General features: G+C 44.1%; 1 protein-coding gene across 4 annotated transcripts in view; it reads right to left on the bottom strand.

The window, feature by feature from the left end:
* The window catches only part of LOC142571742 (uncharacterized), a 227,392-nt gene that overhangs the window by 9,280 nt on the left and 197,059 nt on the right, over positions 1-21,053 (bottom strand). For 3 of the 4 annotated variants that reach the window (XM_075680315.1, XM_075680314.1, XM_075680313.1), the window contains exons 3-8: positions 19,229-19,475; positions 15,242-15,467; positions 11,811-11,920; positions 10,746-11,061; positions 6,889-7,125; positions 1,924-1,986 (exon numbers count right to left, since the gene is read on the bottom strand). In XM_075680315.1, the coding sequence (XP_075536430.1) occupies positions 1,924-1,986; positions 6,889-7,125; positions 10,746-11,061; positions 11,811-11,920; positions 15,242-15,467; positions 19,229-19,475 (1,199 nt within the window). The remainder of the gene's footprint in view (positions 1-1,923; positions 1,987-6,888; positions 7,126-10,745; positions 11,062-11,810; positions 11,921-15,241; positions 15,468-19,228; positions 19,476-21,053) is intronic. The other variant, XM_075680316.1, reaches the window with a different exon arrangement.

Raw genomic sequence — 21,053 nt, 5'->3', positions numbered from 1 at the left:
AGCAGGGTGACAAAAACTAAGTCATTTGGTTCTTTTGCTATACTTAAATTCCTCAAAGAGTGCAGCTGTGATAAAAACGATGCTTTCCGTTAGAGCATAGGCAACACCAGACTGAGGTTATCGGTTGAGAAGGCAAGTTCAGTTGATGTGTGTATGCACCATGGTCATGTACTGGCAAAATTATCAAATGCACTACCTGAAAGCAAAGAATATATGCATTACATTGAGCAATGTGTGCATACACACTACTACAGAAGCAAATATAGAAGGCCAGCATCTGAAGCCATGCCCTCATATGTCATCCCTTGCTTGATCCTTCTTTATATGTAAAATAATCTCAAATGCAGTGGCATTTAGAGAGCTCACAGCCTGTCCTATATGAGGGGCAGTTTCTCACTTGATGCTAGGCTCCTGTCTCTATCTCTGTCGATCCCGCAAAGGATCAGTCTTAAAGGGGCCCTGAACCACTTTTTATTGAAGTGAGAAAGACAATTGAAGTGAAAATAGGCTATTTCAAAAATACTTTCCCACAAAAAAATTACTTCAATGTGTTCAGCAGAAGTGGAGTTATTGGCAAACACGGCCTCCGCTGTGTTCCCATTCCTTCTTCAATGCCTTGCACTGCTCCGCCTTCTAAATGACACTGTGGCGCGCAGCTTAATTTCATTATGGAGATGCCACAACTTGTGCCTCTGGTGCCTACGATGCACTAAACATAAGCCAAATGCGGTTGTCCTCAGCGAGCTCCAGTACGCTTAGCCAGTGGATTTGTGGTGGCACCCTGATCCAGCCGAAATATATATGCCACATACCCAACCGTAGCTTGATATCAGCTATCGGCCAATAGCAGCCGTGTAAGGGAATGAAGAAATAAAGCATCCGATGACGAAATAAAGCATCCAGAAGAGAATGAGGACAGGGCGTTTTGTTAAAAAGAGAGCGGTTGAGAGAAAGGTGACGTCGTGATCTACTTGTGAGCTCCACACACTGCGTATGACAGCGAAACTTAACTAAGATGTTCACAGCAGCGTATGCTACCTGCGGACTATGTTATTTCACCAAGCCCTTGGGGTGGTTCGAGCCCCTTTAAGAGCACCGCCTTGCCAGTTCAGCCTGTCCACTAGTTAGAATACAGTGTCTTAGTCAAACGTTGTCATGTCACTGTGACTGATGAGGAATGTTACTCGCTGAACCCTACCACTGACATGCTCCATACCATGGGCCGCCCATAATGATAAAAATGGAGGGAGAGGGCCAATTTCACGGTAGCTACCAAGCCCTCTTTTATAGCAGAATTCCCCTTTACCTCCTTTATTACTTCATTTCCATCACATGTAGCCAGGGAAATGTGCTAGCCACAGCAATTCTGTGCAGCAGAGGAGGTTTATCTGACGTTCATTATGCAAAGTACTGAGTAAAGAATTTTGTCCAAGTGCTAGTTGAAGGCCAGAAAAATGCAGTCCAATTAATCACAATATGTGTGAGAACTCAGCTATGGTAGCTGGGATCAGCAGCTGAGATATCATTCAACCGTCAGGAGAACATTACAAGTCAATGCTGATGTTGTTGTCTCAGCAAAATATTGCAGCATCTTAATTAACCCAGGTGTTGCTTATCAATGAAGCAGTGTGCAGGCCAATAGGCAACGTGCACATCAAACAGGCACATGCTTCTCATGCAAATGTGCAAGGTCACGCAGAAAGGGAGAAAATGGCAGAGGCATGTGGAAGCTTGCGAAAGCCAACACCAGTGGAGTGAGTGAACCTTCAGGGGCAGGCTGCCAAAGTGGAATGGTTAGTAGCCGTGGTTTGGGGGCAGGGCCTTGGTTAGGGTTCCCTTGGACCAGGTGGTTGTGTGCCGAAGATTCCAAGAAAGGTGACGGTGGGGGCACGAGACTGAGCTCTCTGAAGTGTAGCTGTTCACCTTTCTTGTCAACAGCTGGCGGTGATGGCTCGGCAAGTCTTTCTGGCACGCCTGGGTTGGAAGCTGTCAGTTGAGAGAAAACATGCAACAACAGCTGATATTAGACTATGCCACATTACAATCTCAAAAGGACAGTGACCTGTTGTGAAGTGCAAAGGAAAAAAGAACCAAGTTCAACAGAGAACCCTTTCTCTTTTACATGTATGCCCCACTGCATACTGCAGACTGCACACTGCACTGCACAGCTTGCACTGCACGTAAGCTACAAATTAGGATAACAGACGTCCATATGTGGAATTCAAGGTAGGTCAAAGGATACGTACTTGGAACTTACATTCTTATAGCAACACAGAATTGAACGAAACACACATGCAAAGAAAAGAAGTTATACACACAGGGCAAGCATTGGCATTTCTTTGTGTCCATGTTTTGTTTCAATACAGCGCTTATGATTACAAGCTCTAACAACCAATCAGCCTGCCTCTCTGCCTTGACAGTTACTTGGAGGATCCTGAGTTACAAAGAAACTAAACAGGACCTACCAAGATGGGATAACTGAGTCTGCTAGCAATATCTCAACCAGAGGGTGACCTCTGTTAAGGGAAAGTGGTTGAGCCCGCTCATGGAAACGTTGGTACCAGACTGGGGGTCCCCTTTCTTTTGTTCTCCTTCAGTTGGCATGTAGACCTTGTGATGCCACAACAGGCATGAACACTTTGGGCTGTGGCAGTTGTGTGTCGGAGCCTCATGCACCTGCTTCTTACAAGAGGGCTTCTTCTTCACTATGTGCACAGAAGGAAGTTGTGTCTCATTCTCGCCAAGTTGGGGATACTCCAAAGAATAACAGTTAACAGAATTGCATATCCATCCTCATGTTCGGCTGGTTTACTTACCTTTAACATACAGTGCATTTATTTCGGAGCAAACAGGCCTTTTAAAAGGTAACATACATTGTGCTGAGCCAGATAGAACCTTCCATTTGAAGAATTTGCATAGTTCAACCAATTCACATTTTAATAGTATGTTCATTTCAGAAATTTCCCCTTCAAGTTCACAAGTTCCCACTCAATCTGCCAATTAGCACCTTAAAAAACACAAACACAAGGCCACCACATTTCCTGTTTTGCAACAATGAGTGTGCATCTGCCTGAAACACTTAGCAAAGATCTGGTTGGGCATCTGACATTTAGGTCACCATCATGCATTGGTTCAGCAGTAGTGCAATAAGCCTGTTCTATCACAGAACAACCGCACAATATTATGGAGTATGTAGCGGTGCCGTGGATAAGCGCAAGTAGCTCTGAAAAATTGGTCAGTGATTTATATCCAAAACTTGTTAAGGGAGAAGTGCACTCACTAAAAGCACTTTTATCTGCAGTAAAAGCATCTGTTACTTCCAATTGCTATCACTGAGAATTAGCCCTTTTCTTCAGCTAGTCAAGCCGGCAACCACTTTAAGGGGCACTGAACCACCCATTAGGCTTGTGAAGTAACATATTTTTTCGGATAGCATACGCAGCTGTGAACATCTCAGCCAAGTTTTGCTGTCGTACACGGTGCATGGAGCTTCGCAAGTGGATCATGAAGTCAGCTTTCTCTGAAATGCTCTCTTTTCAACAGAAGGCCCTGTCCTCACTATCTTCTAAATGCACTATTTCGTCATTGGACATACTATTTCATCATTACCTTAGACAGCGGCTATCGGCCGACAGCTGACATCAAGCTGCGGTCGGCTACATGGCATAGATACCGCGGCCACCGTGGGGTGCCGCCACGAGTCCACTGGCTAAGCGCACTGTGGCTCGCTGAAGACAACTGCGTTTGGCTTATGTGTAGCGCGTCATTGGCACCAAAGGCGGAAGTAGTGGTGTCTACGTTAACATCCAAAATGAAATTTGAACTGTGTGCCACGGTGACATTCACAAGGCAGAGCATTGTGGACACGCCCCAGTGTGCCGCAACCTTCGCAGTGCAAGGCATCGAAAAAGAAACGGGAGCACAGCGGAGGCTGTGTTTCATTGCTAATAACTCCGCTTCTGCTGAATGCATTGCAGTACTTTTTGCAGCAAAGTATTTCTGGAATAGCCTGTTTTCACTTCAGATGCCTTTCTTCACTTCAATAAAGAGTGGTTCAGGGTCCCTTTAAGTGGTTGGTGCTGCGCCAATAAAGTCCTCTTCACAGCGGCTTGAGGACATGTTGGCAAGCCAAGGCAGTGGAATGGATGTGACAGCTTTACTTACACCGATAACCACAGTGCTTTAGACCTGTATTTCTTTTCTTTAGCTTTCTGTGTGCTGTATCGCCATAGTGAAAGGGACTACATCAGCGCAGCATAAAGTAATGGGGAGTGAGCTCTGTGGTATCTCACAATAAGCTGCGACAATCTTTTTTGTGCTGATCGAGATCGCTTGCAAGATACTAGCCTTGTCTTCAAGTGCTAGCTAGGACTACTGTAGCACTTGGTACTACAGTTCAATCTTGGTATAAGTAAGTCATTAAAATCGGCAATTTCTTTCATTATATTGAAATTTGAACTTTTATGCAAATAAGTATAGCTGCCGATGGATTTTTGTTACATGGAAGGGGCCGCAAAATTGTCCAATTTTATTGGGTCATCAGAAAAAGCAAATTTAACGAGGAAAAAATTCAATTCGTCGAATTTGAGAGTTGGACATGAAAGATAGGGTTTCATGCTGTATCAACAATATCTTCGCATTGGTGGTATGAAGTGAAGCCAGTCACGCTTTTGCATGTGCTCCACCCCTGTGGCTGATAGTGTCACCTAGGACGACGCTATGGTGAAAAGTGCCGGCAGCGGGGGTCGAATGCTTCATCTGCTTCTCACTTCAACGCGTCTCCAGAACTCAAGATTACGCAACCTCCACTACTAAATGTGTGGGAAGACAGAGCACATGATGCCACGCCATCTTGGCATGCCCACTCATTGCTCTCTGCATACCTAGCAGATTACGTGTAAAACAGGGCGTATGGGCTGCGTATGCTCTCGGCCACACTGACAGTCATGTCCGCGCTAGAAAAAGATACATGCGCCAACCTCAGAACCACAGAAGTTCCCATATATTGTCTTGGTATTCCTTTGCAGCGACAGTAAAATTTTGTTATATTGAAATTGTGTATAAGCACACATTGTTATACTGAGCTTCTAAATACATGCTGTTCTATAGACATGAAGTTATAAAAAATTAAATACTTTATTATATCAACAAGTTCATTATATTAAGCTTTATTTGTACCAGCTCTATTGCCTTTACTGCTACTCATGCTTGTCACTTGCCACATGGCAGCAACAAAAACACCAAGTCGACTGCTGATGCAATTCACATGCAATACACGTGCCCTCTAATGTCTCCGATCAACATCGCACTCGCCAGCTTACGGTTTCCAAGATTTGGCGGCACATCTCGGAGGTTACGAAAAGCTAAATTTTCAACTTCCAGAACAGACACTGCTCCGCTTCAGTGGCCTCTATCTTCCATGCTGCACGCAATTTAGCAGGTGCACCCACAAATACCTGCATGTAATTCAACCGTTTCCCCGCTGGCTCACACAATAGTTTCAGTTTATTGACTCGCCCTCCCTTTGCAGCAGCAATGCGATCTTGGTACACTGAAATTGCAGATAAACATGCTTCCTTATATAGCCGACGTCCATTAATTTGATTATGGTTAATTCAATTTTTCAGTTAATTCAATCCTGACTGGATGTCCAGGCCAAAGCACATGCCTTTCTATGGGCACAAATTTTCATTATTTCGACACTAAAATTGGCCTTCGTCAGACATTTCTAACTTGGCCAGTCAGCACACACGTGCCTGACCCCTATGGTGACCCCTATAGCAACCCCTTTAGTAAAATTATGGGGTATTACGTACCAAAACCACGATCCGATTATGAGGCATGCTGTAGTGGGGGACTCTAGAAATTTGGACCATCTCGGATCCATTAATGTGCACCTAACTTTAGATACATTAGAGCTTTCGCATTTTGCCCCCCTAAGAAATGTGGCCGCCATGGCCGGGATTTGATCTCGTGACCTCTTGCTTAACAGCCTAACACCGTAGCCACTAAGAAACCATGGCAGGGTCACCCCTTTAGTTGCAATGTCTGTCTCAGCAAAGCTTAAGGGACAGTGAACGTGATGAACACACGTCATCTCCCGTCGAAAATGACTATTTTCAGCCTGCCCTAGAAATATTTTCAAGCAATACCAGTAGATCACAATGTCTGATTATGGTATTTACCCAATGCAATGCATGATTTTTTTATTATTATGATTTGTTCATGGGCCTAAAATTGCGTGCGTTGGTGCAAAACTTATGTAAATAAATGTTTTTCAGACAGAGAGAGTGCAATCGGATAAGACATCAAAACCTTTCACGGCGCTTGTATGCTTTACCGCATAACAGCAATGTTTTGCAGCAAAGCTGACTTTAGCAAACTGACCACTATAGTGGAACACATTTCTCTCGCAAAAAAATCAGGTGCTTGTTACATTCCCGCTTTGTTTGGAAGCTTCAATGTCATTTCTACGTTAGTTTTCTAGTTCGGACAAATATAAAGTAGTCGCCAATTTGAATCGGGGGCATCTTAGAATCGGGCAAATATTGCCAAATTAATTAGCAGTGTGTTCTGGCATTTTTTATGTATCTTGTTTAATTCGACCCACTGGTAATTGCAGTCAATTTCGTCGACTCGTCAGGGTCGAATTAATGGAAGTCAACTGTATTGAGGTTAAAAATACATGGTGTTCTATAGGCATGAAGTTATAAAAAGCTAAATACCTTGTTATATTGAGGATTTCGTTATATTGAAGTTTGCTATATCAAAGTCTAACTGCGAGGTTCATTGTCTTTTTTCTGTTGTGCTGTTTATCTAGAGTAAGATATGAAAATCTTTGCAACCGATTTCCCTGTCAAGGTATGTGAAACTAGGCCAAGTGTTTACCTTGCTGTGTACTGGCTGGCTCGATTGTTTCCGCTGCTGGTTGTGTGGCAACAGATGCATGCAGTGCCAGTGGAGGTGGCGGGGGTGCTTTGCGCTTCTTGGCATGCCCTATTGTGCCAGCCTCTGAGATGGTGCTCTGAGGCCGCACTGCCCTGCTGCCAGTCTCCACCGGTGCACTTCGTCGGTGCACAGCTGCTGTTGTCCCTGTGGTCCGCGATGGACTCTCTTGCCTTAAATCTGAGAGGGGAAAGGAGACACACGAGCCGTCCTGTACAGTGAAGTAACGCGAGGACAAGCAAGTTGACTGTCTCACAGCCATCACACTGCAACAACACTGGCTTGTTTGCTATGTGCACCAAAAATGTCAGCCTCCCAATTCTTCAAGGTGGATTCACAAAACAGATTGGATCGATGATTCACTCAACAGACCAAGCATAGCATGGCGCATTGGCAGCTTATTGCAGGGCAAGCCTGTAGGGCTGAAAATCAGATCACTGTGCAGAGCAGCTCGGCGATGTTATGCTTCTTCTGCAGAGTGAATCAGTGATATGGTCTTTCACATGAGCCTGCCTTTAGGACTATTGCAAGTGACAATATATCAATGGGGCTCTAAAAAAACGTTTTGTCTAAGTTGAACTTTCCTTGCCACCGTTTCTTTCTTCTCTTGTAAGCATGACGGATGGTGCAGAGCTGGGCTCAGTGTCCTGCTCTGCAATCATTGTAAATGATGCTCGGCAAGTTGTGCATAATCATATTGGATTATTCCCTAGTGTTCTTTTTTTTTCGTCAAAAGGCATACGCATATGTATGCTCTATTCTCCTGCACAAGGAAGCGAGCCAATGGTTTATGCAACTCTAAGTGGTGTAGCAGCATTGGTAGATGATTACAGAGGATTCAAACACAAGAAAAGGCTAACGAGAATGTTGCAGAAACATTTTACAAAAGGATTCTTTGCTGTTGCTTCTTTGTTGACAAGGCCTTTTTTGCCAACCAGTAGGACAGGAGGTACAGGTGTGCACACGTACAGGTGGACAGCTTCTACCACTATACCCATTCAGTTGTATCTCCGTTCTTCACCAATGCACTAGCGAACAAGCCATCTTGGTCAAAAAGATTGGTCAAAGCAACATTTCTTCTTCAAAGCTATCCTGGTTCAACAAAAGTGAACGACTATTAATGCCAAGAGGTTGAAACAAGCAAGGAAGATGGCTGATGAAATGTTTCATAGTGTCCTACCTAACCTTGAAAAGTTCTTTTTCCATTAATTTTCCACTTGTAATGCCAATGTGTCAGTGAAAAGTTCAACTGCCGAAATGGTCCTACTGTTCAGTCTGTAGCTAGACTTCTTAAGATATCCCAGACAAAGACTAGTTTGTTCATAGACAAAGTTTTCATTCTTCTGCTCGCATACATGCAGAGAACGACACCAGTGCACCGGGCGTTAAGACCTAACCTTTCACAGCACCTGCAAGACCATACGACTTGTGACATTCAGTATGACTTTACCATTCTCATACAAGTTTCATACATGATATCACTAGTTCAAATTTAGCTAAGGCAAAAGAGTGAACCAAGACCTGCACTTTGCCAATCCTTACATTCTGCTGAAACTTAATTCACCACAGCACATCAGCACAGTAGCAGCACATGCCTGATCACACAGACAGTCACTTTGCAAAAACAGCACCCACAGAATGGCTTTAGCAAAAATAAATTAATCAGAAGAGCTTCCTTTTTCTGAAGGGCCTCCTCACTAAAGGTGTCACTGGATATCATCAGGCCCTTGACACAAGTAAGGCAAAGCGGTTTATTGCTAGGCCCAAGAGACATCCCATCCTCGACTCAGTAAATATTTTTTATGACACCACCTTCATGAAATACCAGTTGCTGTGAAATCACTTTTTGCACATTGATGCCTTCGTGCACTAAAAATGTGTAGAATAGGGTTCTACGATAATCTAGGCCTCTGTCCTTTATTGCTTGCGCAGTGAACTGGCATGCACAAAAGCATGCTTCTTTGGAATATGTTGTACAACTCACTCCTGTGTTTGCACTACAATGCAGGTGAGGACGGTTATCTTATTAGCAATTGGGAAATGTGTCACTATGTGTCTCTATGTGTCACTATGCCAATGTAAAGTTTGTTACAGATATTTCAGCAAAAAATGTTCTCGTAGAACCCACCTGCAAGCAGTCTGAGCGAATTCAAATAGCACACGATACTCAGACTCCGTTATATTATTGTTCACTTAATCTGTTGTGCCCATGACAGCTATCACAAAGATGGTGCGTGCTAAAGGATGACACATACAATTCTGCACCTCTTGTTAATCGTTACTGTGGCGCTGAAGACAGTTACTCATTTACCATTCTGCAGGAGCAGGTTTGATTCTTCACAAGGGACTAAATTTTTGTAATTTCTTTTTTACGCGGTCATCGTATTGAAGCAAGAGAGATACCAAGCCAAGCCAAAGTGGGTAGGGGTAGGCAAAGAATGCTACCACATTAAATGTTGTCATTCATAGAATGGGTCCAAGCTTATCTTTGCCAGTGCTTGAGAGTAAAGATACAATCTTAGGTGCATTTGATGCGAGACTCTGAAAAATAATGTTTTAGTAAGCCATTGGTACTGTGGCTAGGTACTTTTGCCAGACTAGATCCACCGGCAGAACTTCAACATGGTCAGTGTGCAGGTCAGTGTGCAGGTCAGTGTGCAACATGGTCAGTGTGCAGTGACATTACTAGCTCATTAGAAGCAAACACTGCAGCATATAGTGTTGACAGACTCGCATGGACACTACAGCAATTAGTGAGTTCCAGAAAATTTTTGACCTTTTGTGTGTCACCACAATGCAGAATTAGATACACAAAGATGATTGAGAAAGCACAGAATAATAGAGTTGCATGTTTCCTCATCCTTTGCACTTAATCGGAACTCAGGCTCAAGCTGTTTTTGTACACTCTACATTCATGCAGCTTACGGTTCATCAAAGCCCAAAGCTGTGACACCAACAAAGTTAGCAAATAGTATAGCTCTGGTATTATCGCCTTCCCTAGCTCTCTATCAAGAGCCAGTGTTGAAAAATCTGCAAAACTAATAGCATCACAACAACACAAAACTTAAAGTGGCAGAAACAATTTTTGAAAAATTAATGCTGCCCTCCACCACAAATCTGTCCAGCCCTGTCCTGTCCACAATAAAAATCCTCCTGATCTTGTGATGATCATAATAAAATTAAATTTAAATGTTTGAAGGAAAAGGAGGCACCACTGCTGGCATCAAACCTCAGAAAATTGATGCACTGGTCAACTAGACCAGGACAACATCACCAAAGTATGAGTGATGAAATGCTACAATGTATGCAACAGTCTTAAAACAAGCAAGGGAAGTGAAAGAAAATGTGCAGTGCAGCCACGGTCACTGCTGTAGAAAAAAGACGTTCAGAAGCATTGGTCTGTGGAAGCCCACATGCAGCAACACCTAACAGCAACATAGGTTCGTAATGTTGTTGTGTGCCCAGGACATTTCGATGTCAGTGTAAACTCCAATGTGTCGTTACGGCAACCTGCACCTTAACAGCTGTTCATTGTCTCTGATGTGTAGAAGATGAACGTTGAGCAGATCTGCAAGAACTCTCACCTCCTTTCCCCGTTTATAACCTACCTATTAACCCTGCTCTAGAGCCACAGAAAAGAGTTACGCTTTTTTCAGTGAACCTCCCAACTCCTGTTGTTTACATACAAAGTAAATAAAATGTACTGACTGTAGAATGACACCGATTGTCTGTAAAAGGTATGTGGTTATCATTGTGTTGTGATTAATGCATCTTCTTCCCTCTTCTTAATCCATACTCACTGCAGTTGGGCCTCCCCTGCACTGCCTCGGGCGAAGGAGTGTCTGGCAGATCACTCAGCACTGACGCCTCATGGTAGCCACTGGAGTCCGAACTCTGACGCGAGTGGCCTGCACCTTCGCGCCGGCCTCCTTTGGCTGGGAGCGTGGTAGTGTCACCCTCCTGCTCGGGAATAGTGGGTGGCGGGGACGCCGGCAGCGGGGGAGGCGGCGCCGGTCGCTTCTTGCTTGTGGGTCGCGCAAACACTGTTGGTAGCTCGTTTCGCGTGGGCGACGTCCCTCTGCTGCTGGCACCATCGCTACTTGAGCCTGTCAGGCTCTGCAGTGAAGAAAGAGAGAGTGATGTCCAAAGCAGAAATTAAAAAAAAAAAGTCTTCTTGTTCTCGCAGAGCACCACCAGCTCTGAGTAAATGTTCAGTAATCCACATGTTTGTGCCTACAAGCCTAGATGTGCAATCAAGGGCACCCATGCACAGGCTTCAATGAACACCTACACTCAACAAGTAGCTGATCAGGGTTTACATAAGAAAAAGAAATAAAAGTGATAACACCCCTAGATTCAAGTGAATTCATGTGCATCAGCTTTCCATTAAGCAGAGCCAGTCCCCAAGACAGTGATTGTTAGGCTGCAATACCTGTACCCAAAGTGCGATGCAAACACATCGGAGCCCCATGAGATCACTTCAGTTTACATGGCCTTTTAGAGCAACTAACAGCATGCACCATCTCACTGTGTTATAGTCATCTCGAAATGCAACTCAGAGACATCGAACACAGACAAGAATGCAGTGGCAACCGCCTACTCAAATTTAATGTGACCGCAACATATTAGGCAAATGAACGATAAAAGAAATGCAAGAAGAAGCAAGAAAGGACTGTGTTTCATCAGGTACGCTCTTGCTGTGCTGTTTTTACATGATAAATAGCTGCTTACAAACTAGCCCACCCTGACAATTGTATAAGGTTTCCACAAAGTTTTGCAGAGGCTCATTAACAAACTTTAAAGACATCACCGCATGAAAATATACAACAAAATGCTCCGTTAATTCAAAAAACAACCTCACTCACCCCTTTGCTACCCGAATGGTGCGGGAAGACCTGGCTTCCTCTTTTGTTCTCCTGGTTGAGAGAGTAGCTCATGATGTCCGCTGTGGAGTTTTGGATGTTGTTTGCCAGCGCTGCAGAAACAAAGTGTCATCATTACTTATTGAGCAGGATTTAACTAATAAGCATTCTGGCTGACTATATGTTAAGGAAGCAATCAAACTGCAATCAGGGTTGAAGAGAGATAACAGAGATGGTCTGGTTGTATGGAAAACAAAGGTGAGAGTGGCATATACAAAAAGGAGATTAAAATTGATTTCGGAGGCAAGAGATGAGGATGACCTAGAAGAAGGTGAAAAGATGGTACATAAATACTATGCTCTGAGCAGTTTGCACAACGGAAACCCAATTTCATTACCAGTCAAACATGTGCTGCCATTCACCTGTAGCCTTGTGTGAAGCTGATGCGCAAGGCACGTCATCAGATCCACTCAATGGTGGCCGGGCACAGTGTGTACTGCGGGCTGTCAGATGCAGTACCAGCACATTTACTAAGAAAATATCATAACTTAAGTTTGAATAAAAATATGCAATGTCATTTGCAGAAACACTGATGGGCTTACGAAAAAGAAAGATGGCCACAGTTTTGCATTGCATCAAGATGCATCGTGCATGAGGCTGCTCTTTATGCAAGGAATTGCAGAAAAATGCAAATGAAGCACATTATGCAGGACTAGATGACAAACATCCGGAGTAATTAATTTGATCACAGTATATTTATAAAGATGCTATTGCCATCTATACTACAGCCGGATTGGGCAAGTGGCTTATCTGAGCACCACTCTTGCATCACTTTTGTTGACAACTTGTGCATGCAATTATGCGCATATCAGCTGCATAATATAATTACATCAAGCAAGAAAAAAGAAAACGCTTTTTCCTTCATGTATGTGCCAGCCACAGCCACAGCAAGAATTAGGAATGATCAGATCCCATTGCTGGCACTGAGCATAGCACTGAGTAGCTCACCTGCTCTTACCTGAAAGTACAAACCACGAATTCTACAAACCTTACCACGGGTTTGTGTATGTTTGGGGATCAGTGCGACTGCCTACAAGTAGTCCCCTAGGACAGCCTGAATTTCGGTGGTTACAATGAAAAAGTAGCCTATGAAGTGACTGGGCTATCATATTTTGAAGCATTGCCATTTCACTATTCAAAGATCGCTCGATCACACTCTGGTGTTGATTTAGATACATGCCAATGTCTCCGGGATGTCAAGTACAATGTGACATAGTGGCATCCGAAAGTCTTTGCATGCAGGAATGCTCAAATCTCCCTACAGCATACAACACTTTTTCTGAAAGGAACTTTCACCTTTTAGCAACGTTGGCCACAATCACAGAACGGCACAAAAGGAGGAATGAACAAGACATCAAGAACACCACAGATGCAGAAAATATGCAGTGCATTTATTGGCATACACCATAAAGTCAACTGGAGCATGCAGCATGAGCTTTGGGTGAATATTCCTTCCGAAGATGTAAAAAGCAACATATCACGGGCAGCATGTGCCTCGCCACAGCTGAAATCGTTTGGTGGAAACATTCAAAAGCATGCTGACAAAGAAGGTAGCGCGAGGAGTACGAGGCCACGGTAGTCACCCTTAGAATTAAAAATGAACAACCAATTGCATGTTCTGCACAACATCCCGTTCACATATTGTCCACCCAGTCATCAGATGTTCATTTACTGCCACTTAATGAAATTTGTTGCTCTGTTCCTTACCATACTATGCCTCCACATCCATACTTACTAAACCTATAGTGGGGCTCCTGCACAATCAAATTGTATGACTATCTAGTCTGCAGCACTCCAAAGCCTATACTATACTAGGAGGATCTTAAAGCCAAAAAGTTTAGGGAGTGTGAATGACACAGGGAAATGAATGAGTTTTCCAAGATAGTGGCCCAGTGAGAGAGTGAGGCATAGCTGATAGGTGATAGTGTTGGTGACGGTGGTGGCAATGAGTGTTTTTATGCTTCAGAAATGTAACAGCACAAATTATTAAGGCAGCCACAGATTCAACAGATCGAAAGGCTGTACACATGCAGTAAGTAAACAACTCAAGGAGCTCAAGAAGGAAAGGCAGGAGCTTTGTGCATTGCAGACATCAACTACATTTACACATGAAACACAAATGCACCATCTAGGGAAACAATAAGATCACAGATGATCATAGGTCGACATACTCCCTCAGGACTACAGTGGCTAATACTTACTCCACACTTATTTGAGATACAGTGTTAGTGAGTGAGGAAGTGTGTGAGTGGGTGTGAGAACGAACGGGAGTGAGTGCCGATCAGTTTGACGGTGCATGAGTATGAACAGGTGTGAGTGCCAGTTAATGCGAGTGCAAATGAATGTCAGTGAATGTGGTTTTGAGTGGACATGTCTGTGAATGGGTGCCGGTAGCAGTGTATGCAAGTGACTATGATCATGAGTTAGTGTTGGTGAGCATGAGTATAGGGTTGTGAGTGAGTGCCAATGAGTGCGAGTACATATGAGTACGAGTGAGCACATAGCCTGCAAAAATATTCTCGAGTCAGTAAGAGTGAGTATTCGCCCCTTCTGCCAACAATTGATTAAGCTTTGTAAAGAGCACACCACCATTAGTAAAGCAGTTCAAATCAGGCTTAGTGCCTACTATGAAAGAAATATTTTATCATATAAGTGGAGTCACTCCAAGCATTTGCTTCACCCAACACTGCTTCAATAATGGATGCAATAACTACTAGCCCAACAAAAAGTAACAAGAACTAAATGGCATCAATTCATGGCATGATTAACTTAGCTAGATGACACGTGCGCATTCAAAGGCTAAGGAAATACACAAACCATAAAAACCAAAGCTACTGATGACAACTGAACTTAAGATTCTCCAAATGAACAGTGTCATGCACGGTGACACAACTCAACATAATGTCAAGTGCTCAAATATATTATTGCAGTAGTTGCTATTGGGAGGCACACTTCTGCCATGGCCAAGGACGTCAATATTTTTACTAATGGTACATCAAATTATGAGTTTATGACAGGCACTCCTTTGCCAGAAAAAGCACATCCACTCAATAGGGAGCTAAACTTACATTTTCTACAGGTACAGCTTTAATAATAATTTCTACAGTATTTTATAAGCCATATTTGCACTCAAGAGACCATTGCAGCTCAAGTTCTATGAAAAGACAAGTGTGTTGTGCAAATGTTCCCAAGAAAGCCACATGACATGTAATCTCATGACAGATTCAAAAGTAACTACTGCTTGAAGTAAAATATAATGTTCTTCATTTCACTGACTAGCGTGGTTTGCAGAAATTTTGCAGGTGCAAAACTTTAATACACAGAAGTATCAGTAGGCGGCGATTTCATGAGAGGGATGCAAAATGGTTACATACTGCGATTGGAAAGCAGCGTGACCTCCGAGGCCCCATACTCCTGCAGGGTGCAACTGAGGTCCAAGGGCCGGGTGGGGATGCCTGGCCGCACTAGCTGGTAGCCCTGGGGATCCAGGCTCTTCTCAGTGCAGACATTCTGGCGGAGCTCCCCCAAAGTTGTTGTCAGTGGCAACCGCAGAACCATCAGTTGTTGGCGGGGAAGCCGCACCTGGATGCGCTGCGTGGGCTGTGCACCACAAGATAACATTTCAGTATGATAAATAGCAGTACATCAAAGAAAATGTCCACATTTGTTCTAACAAGCACAAGCTCTCTATGTGCACATATAAAATTTAGCAGGACAAACCAACAGAAACAATAAAAGATGACGTGCAAAAACTTGCTGCATCTTTTTTGTCTGTCTTTTGTGATTTGCACTGCTTGGTTTTATGTGAGGTCACCCCAGCTCACCATGTTAATGATTTAATGATGCTCTCCTTGTAGCCATGAAAGTGCTGAAACAGCAAAAAATCCAAGTGCTGCTGAAGAACAAATGTTACATGTGAAGTACCTACATGCTATCAAATTGAAATGTAGGATAAAGTAAAAAAAAATATACAAGGCATCTTTACATGGGCACAGCACAGACATGAATTTACAAACGTGCTTCACCATGATGGGTCCAGTTTTAAATTCTCTGTGTAGTGTGCATGCCCATAGCAGATGAGACACCTATACAACCATAGCAGTGTCCATTCAATGCAGGTCATTAAATGTGACAAGCTGTTTGCCCTTATGCGAGTTTCAAATGTGCACATTCATCATGCATATTATTTTCAGAAGAATGCACATAGTCCAGGTGGGATTATGCATGGCCTTTGATATGTGTGCATTCTATGCGCACATTTATTAGGAAGAATCTGCACATTTCATGCTGTAGCTAGGGTGTCTCCTCCTTCCTAATAATCTCTTACAACTGCACATTGCTTTGTACAGCAATTTTGTTCAAGGTGATTTTAATAATGGTTTTGAAATCAATATGCCAGTGTTCCTTAACATTCAAGCCAATATTTCTTATGCCCTTTTCCTTGCCCTTTTACCAAGCATCTTCATGAAGCATCATACATTTCATTTCAGTAACAAAATAAATTTTATGCATACATGTGAAAATTTGCATGTGCTTTATTTAATAACTTCAAGCAAAAGCGACTTGCAGATTGTTGACTGGCCAGTATGAATGGAAGCTTACACCCCGCTTGTTTGTGCAGCACATCGTTGCACCACAGCATAGTGCAATAAGGTAATGCCATCAAACCTCGATATATCGATCATGGATATAATGAATTAGCGGATATAACAAATGCAAAGTTTGATTGATCATGCTTCATTTCAACGGAGTATTTTCCTGTTGCAGCGAAATCGATAATGCGGAACCCGACATGGCTTCGGCTATAGCAGAGCAAATTTTTGCTAGCATGTGCCTCAAAATATATGTTCTTGTAGGAAGAATGTCACATACAGTCACCGAACGATTTTTCAGACGCCATGAATTTTCGAACATGCACGATTCCTCATACACCTTCACCTATCACCAATGCATAACAGAAATAACCAACATTTCGGACGCTGCACGGTGTTTCAGGCATTAACCGTCCGTGCGGTGCCGCAAACACGGCGGCCGTGAACAAAACTGAAGCCATGTCAGTTGGCACGAAACCGCAACTTTGGTTGCCGAGTGCCGACGAAGCTGCGATTGTTAGGCCTAGCCACCAAAGCAGTGCAGCCGGTTGCGAGACGCTCGCCCTTGCGGCAAGTTCGCCGCCCAATATGTTCCCACTCGTGGGCCTTATCGGCGATTGAACGCGAGGCCAGATGCACCAGCTAGACTGACAGCCGTCGTAGCAGAATACGGATCGATGCGCAGCCCCCTCAGCGTCCGAAATGTCTGTCATCGACGTGCGAGTTTTGGCCAGCAGGTTGGCTTGGTTGGACCGCAGTCCAGAAGCCAGTGCGCCGATCCCCCGCCTACAACTTCCTCCTGCTTCGCGCGATAACACCGATCGCACGGTTGCGTATTCGCGGCGGTGCAGAGAGCGAGCATGTGTCGCAAGAGGTCGACAGATCATCAAAATCCGCCGGAGACCCTTTGCAGGCCCGTCGGAGGCACTCTGCTAGCGTTTTTTTTTTTCGCATAAACCTGATAGCGATTTCTTTTCTTTTTTTCGTCCATCTCTGCGTGCATGTCGACGCGACTCTGCGTGTAGGTGTCCGATGCTACTACCGTTACAACGAGGTTCGACTGTATACATTATATTTATACATAAGTACTGATAATGTATTTGTGCGATTGGGTCGTTGCTGACAAAAGTTCTGAAGGAAATGTCAACACAGAAGAGGAAAGGCAGTGATGTTAACCAGACGCGAGTTTCCAGTTTACTACACTGTGCCAGACGAACTCGGTTAAGTCGAATTCTCGCATATAATGCAAAATATGGGAACGTTGGTTTAGTTTTCCATAGACTCAACAAATAAAAATCCGCTTAAGACGAACCGCCTCTGACGTGCTCTTCGGTTAAGACGAACATTCGGAGTGACCGCCCCCACTACCTATCCTGGAGGCTAGGGTGCCTCGACGGGCCGCGCGCATCAAGGCACCCGGCTGGAGGCCTGCGGCATTCATCGCCCGTGAACAGATGCGAAAACAATGGGAAACAAAAAGCGACAGTGACGTTTCACTTCGTGAACGCGGATATGACGCGCAGGCGTATGGTTGCTACCACGCATACGAAGCTATCGGCACTCGGTGCATCTACATTGTCCGCATATAGCGGATCGTATTCAAGACAGGGCTCGCGTGGCCGCGCCATCCGCTTACTAACTAAGCTAATAAGAACGGTGTCAGCGTGCACAGGGAAACATGAACACATCACACTCGATGACCGCGGACGCTCGCTGTCAAAACGCTGGCCCGAGGAATCGCGGCAGGTGCAGCGAGCGAAGTGACCTTCGCGCTGTCTGTCGCTTCAACGCAAACTGAGCGTTGAGAACACAGCGCACGCAAAACTACGAGCCATCGGCCACCTAGACTGTGCCCCCAAAGCAGATCGCGTTCAAGATAAAGCCCGCGCGACCGAAGTACAACACCCACCTCCCTCCCTTCCCCGGTGCCATGCACGCGACGGTGACCTGCATCGATAACCTGTGAGGAGGCAGATGCCTGCTTTAACTACATAGCGAACTTTTTTCCATCAGCACGAAGGCAGAGAAGGATTTTTAAGGTCATTAGGTGAGATGACATTGTTTGTGGCTGCTCGCCGATTTGCGTAGAAGCGCCAAACATCCATCACGGACTGGATGAAACCAAGCAAGAGTACCTAAATAAATGCTTTTTATGTCATTTACCCCCGTTTCAAGGCTATTTCCTTTGCCGTTTTGAAGTAAGATAATTGGATGCACCTTGTCATGCTGCCGATTATTCTGACAAGACGAACTTCTGATAAGACGAACAAATTTTCATGGTCCCTTCGAGTTTGTCTTACAGGGAGTCTACTGTACTTTCTCATGGCAGCCAAGAAGAGCTCCCACTTCATTTGTAGATTGACACATTGGACATGTAGGAATGGATATAGACGCTATTGGACAAGAAAACGCAAAATAAAGCTATATTTATGAGAAGGAAAATTAACATCCTCGCAAATAGCAAGAAGCTACAAAGAAATCGATATGGATTCTTTGAAAAGAGCATCACAGACGAAGAAAGATTTCTCCAGGCCTGGGAATCGAATTTGTCACCGTACTTTTTTTTAGCAAAGTTAATATTGCAATCGGGCTAACCATAAAAATCACTAGGCGTACATTTGGCAGCACGATGGCGAGTCAATCGATAACATGAAATGCAAGAACACAGATTGATAAACAAGCGCACTGTTGCATCTAATAAAGTGTCACGATAAGCTGTCAGAAAAAAATAAATTTGAAGATAAATTGGTATATCGTCTTGCCCCTCACCTCGAACGGCTTGGAAGGCGGTCTCATGCCTTTCCTGTGCCAGTATGCAGGATCGGCCACTCCTCCGGATACGGCCGGGGCCCCCTTGGGCACAATCAGCAGGTGGCTCACGTCAAGCGAGCCAATGGCTGTGTTGGGCTTGCACGTCAGCATGTCCCCGCGCTCATTCGGTGCTTGCACCAGGTGGCCACTCGGGTTGATCTTGTGCGCCGTGGCCACCTGCACCAGCAGGTCCATGACGGGGGTTCTGAAAAATACGGCGAGAGTGCACAATCTGAGAGAAAACATTCCGCATATTTCCATGCAGCTGCAGAAAAGAACAAGCACAGCTACAAGCGTCATTAAAAAAGGCGTGAAATTTTCGATGGCTTAGTGATGCAGAAAAACGCTATGTATTAAACCTCCTCTCAAGTGTCGCTTGCAGTTTGGATTGCAAAAAATAATTGGATGATCAATCTGGCTAGTCCGCATAGCATTCCCAATCACTTGCTACTTCTTTTTCAGGTCATCGTAAAAGTGGTGCTATGTTAATATATGTGAGGATAAAGTGACTTAAAAGCCTTGTTTTAGCATGATTCAAACGGGGTATGGAGAAATGTTCCCGTCTTTGCACAAGCCAGTTTAAATGTAAGGGTCAAAAGATTTGATTGATTGATTGATTGATTGATTGATTGATTGAATTTTGACGTTCAATGAAACAAAAGAACTACGATAGATGCAGCAGTGGCAGACATAGCTGAGGGTTCCCAAATAGTTTTTGGCCACCTGTAGTTTCCTTAAAATGCGGTAAATGTTTGGTGCAAACGCATGCTTTAGCTCATTAGAACGCAGCCACCGAACCCACAATGTGGTGCTACACAGCAGAACACTATATAGCTACTGAGACGCCGCAGCGAGTGTTTGTGTCAAGACCTTTCCTTTGCTGCAAAAGAGTGCTCCGCACATCCAGAATATGAGGGGGTCTTTTCGGTTAGTGAATGTAAACAAGATAAAAATGACAATGTGCATGCTATACCGTGTGTTGTAATTCCTTTCTCTGTTCTCCCATTGCATTTTTTATAACATGCATACATGCCAAGTATATCCTCTGATGGTCATATGACCTAGTTAGGTGAAATAAGAACTGGTTGGTGGTGAATTCCGTTTAATTGATGATCAATACTTCGTGTCTGCTTGTAATTTGGTAGATAAATACAATGCAAATTCGGGGCACACCAAACTTAATATATTAATCCACATAGCTTAGTTCTTTGTTTCTTGCAGTCAGTGTACGTTAACACATGTACAGATTAAGCTATCAAGCAGTTAAATCAGACAGCTCATGCGATTGTGTAACAACAAATCAGAGTACTCCTTTCCTCTTGAATTCTTTTTGCCCTGACCTTAACTAGGGCGCCCATATATATGCACGCCGCTGTTTTCTTCTTCTTCAAGGTCCATTTACACGTACGCGCGAATCCGGCGCGAACTTGTTACGCAAAACACGCGCGAAGCCCTCCAGACAAGAAAACTAAATTCGGGTCTTTAACAACGCTAATCGAAAGGCAAGGCACGCGCAGCCATTTAAACTTCAAAGCCTCCAATACGCGCGAAAAAAAAAAAAAAAGGGCCGTGTGCAGGGGGGACAAAGAAAGAAAGAGAAAAAAGAAAGGAAGGTGGTACGACTAGTCGGGGGGCGCAGAAAACATACGCGCGCTGAATGAAATGCTTGCGAAGCAGGAATAATGCCAAGTGAAACAGAGAGAGAGAGAGAGAGAGAGAAAGAGAGAGAGTGTGTGGCCGCGAGCCAAACCCTTGAATCCGACGCTGATTCGTATTGGTTGAC

The sequence above is a fragment of the Dermacentor variabilis genome, chromosome 2 (assembly GCF_050947875.1).
Source record: "Dermacentor variabilis isolate Ectoservices chromosome 2, ASM5094787v1, whole genome shotgun sequence".
Classification (NCBI taxonomy): domain Eukaryota; kingdom Metazoa; phylum Arthropoda; class Arachnida; order Ixodida; family Ixodidae; genus Dermacentor; species Dermacentor variabilis.
This window is presented reverse-complemented; position numbering and strand designations above follow the sequence as displayed.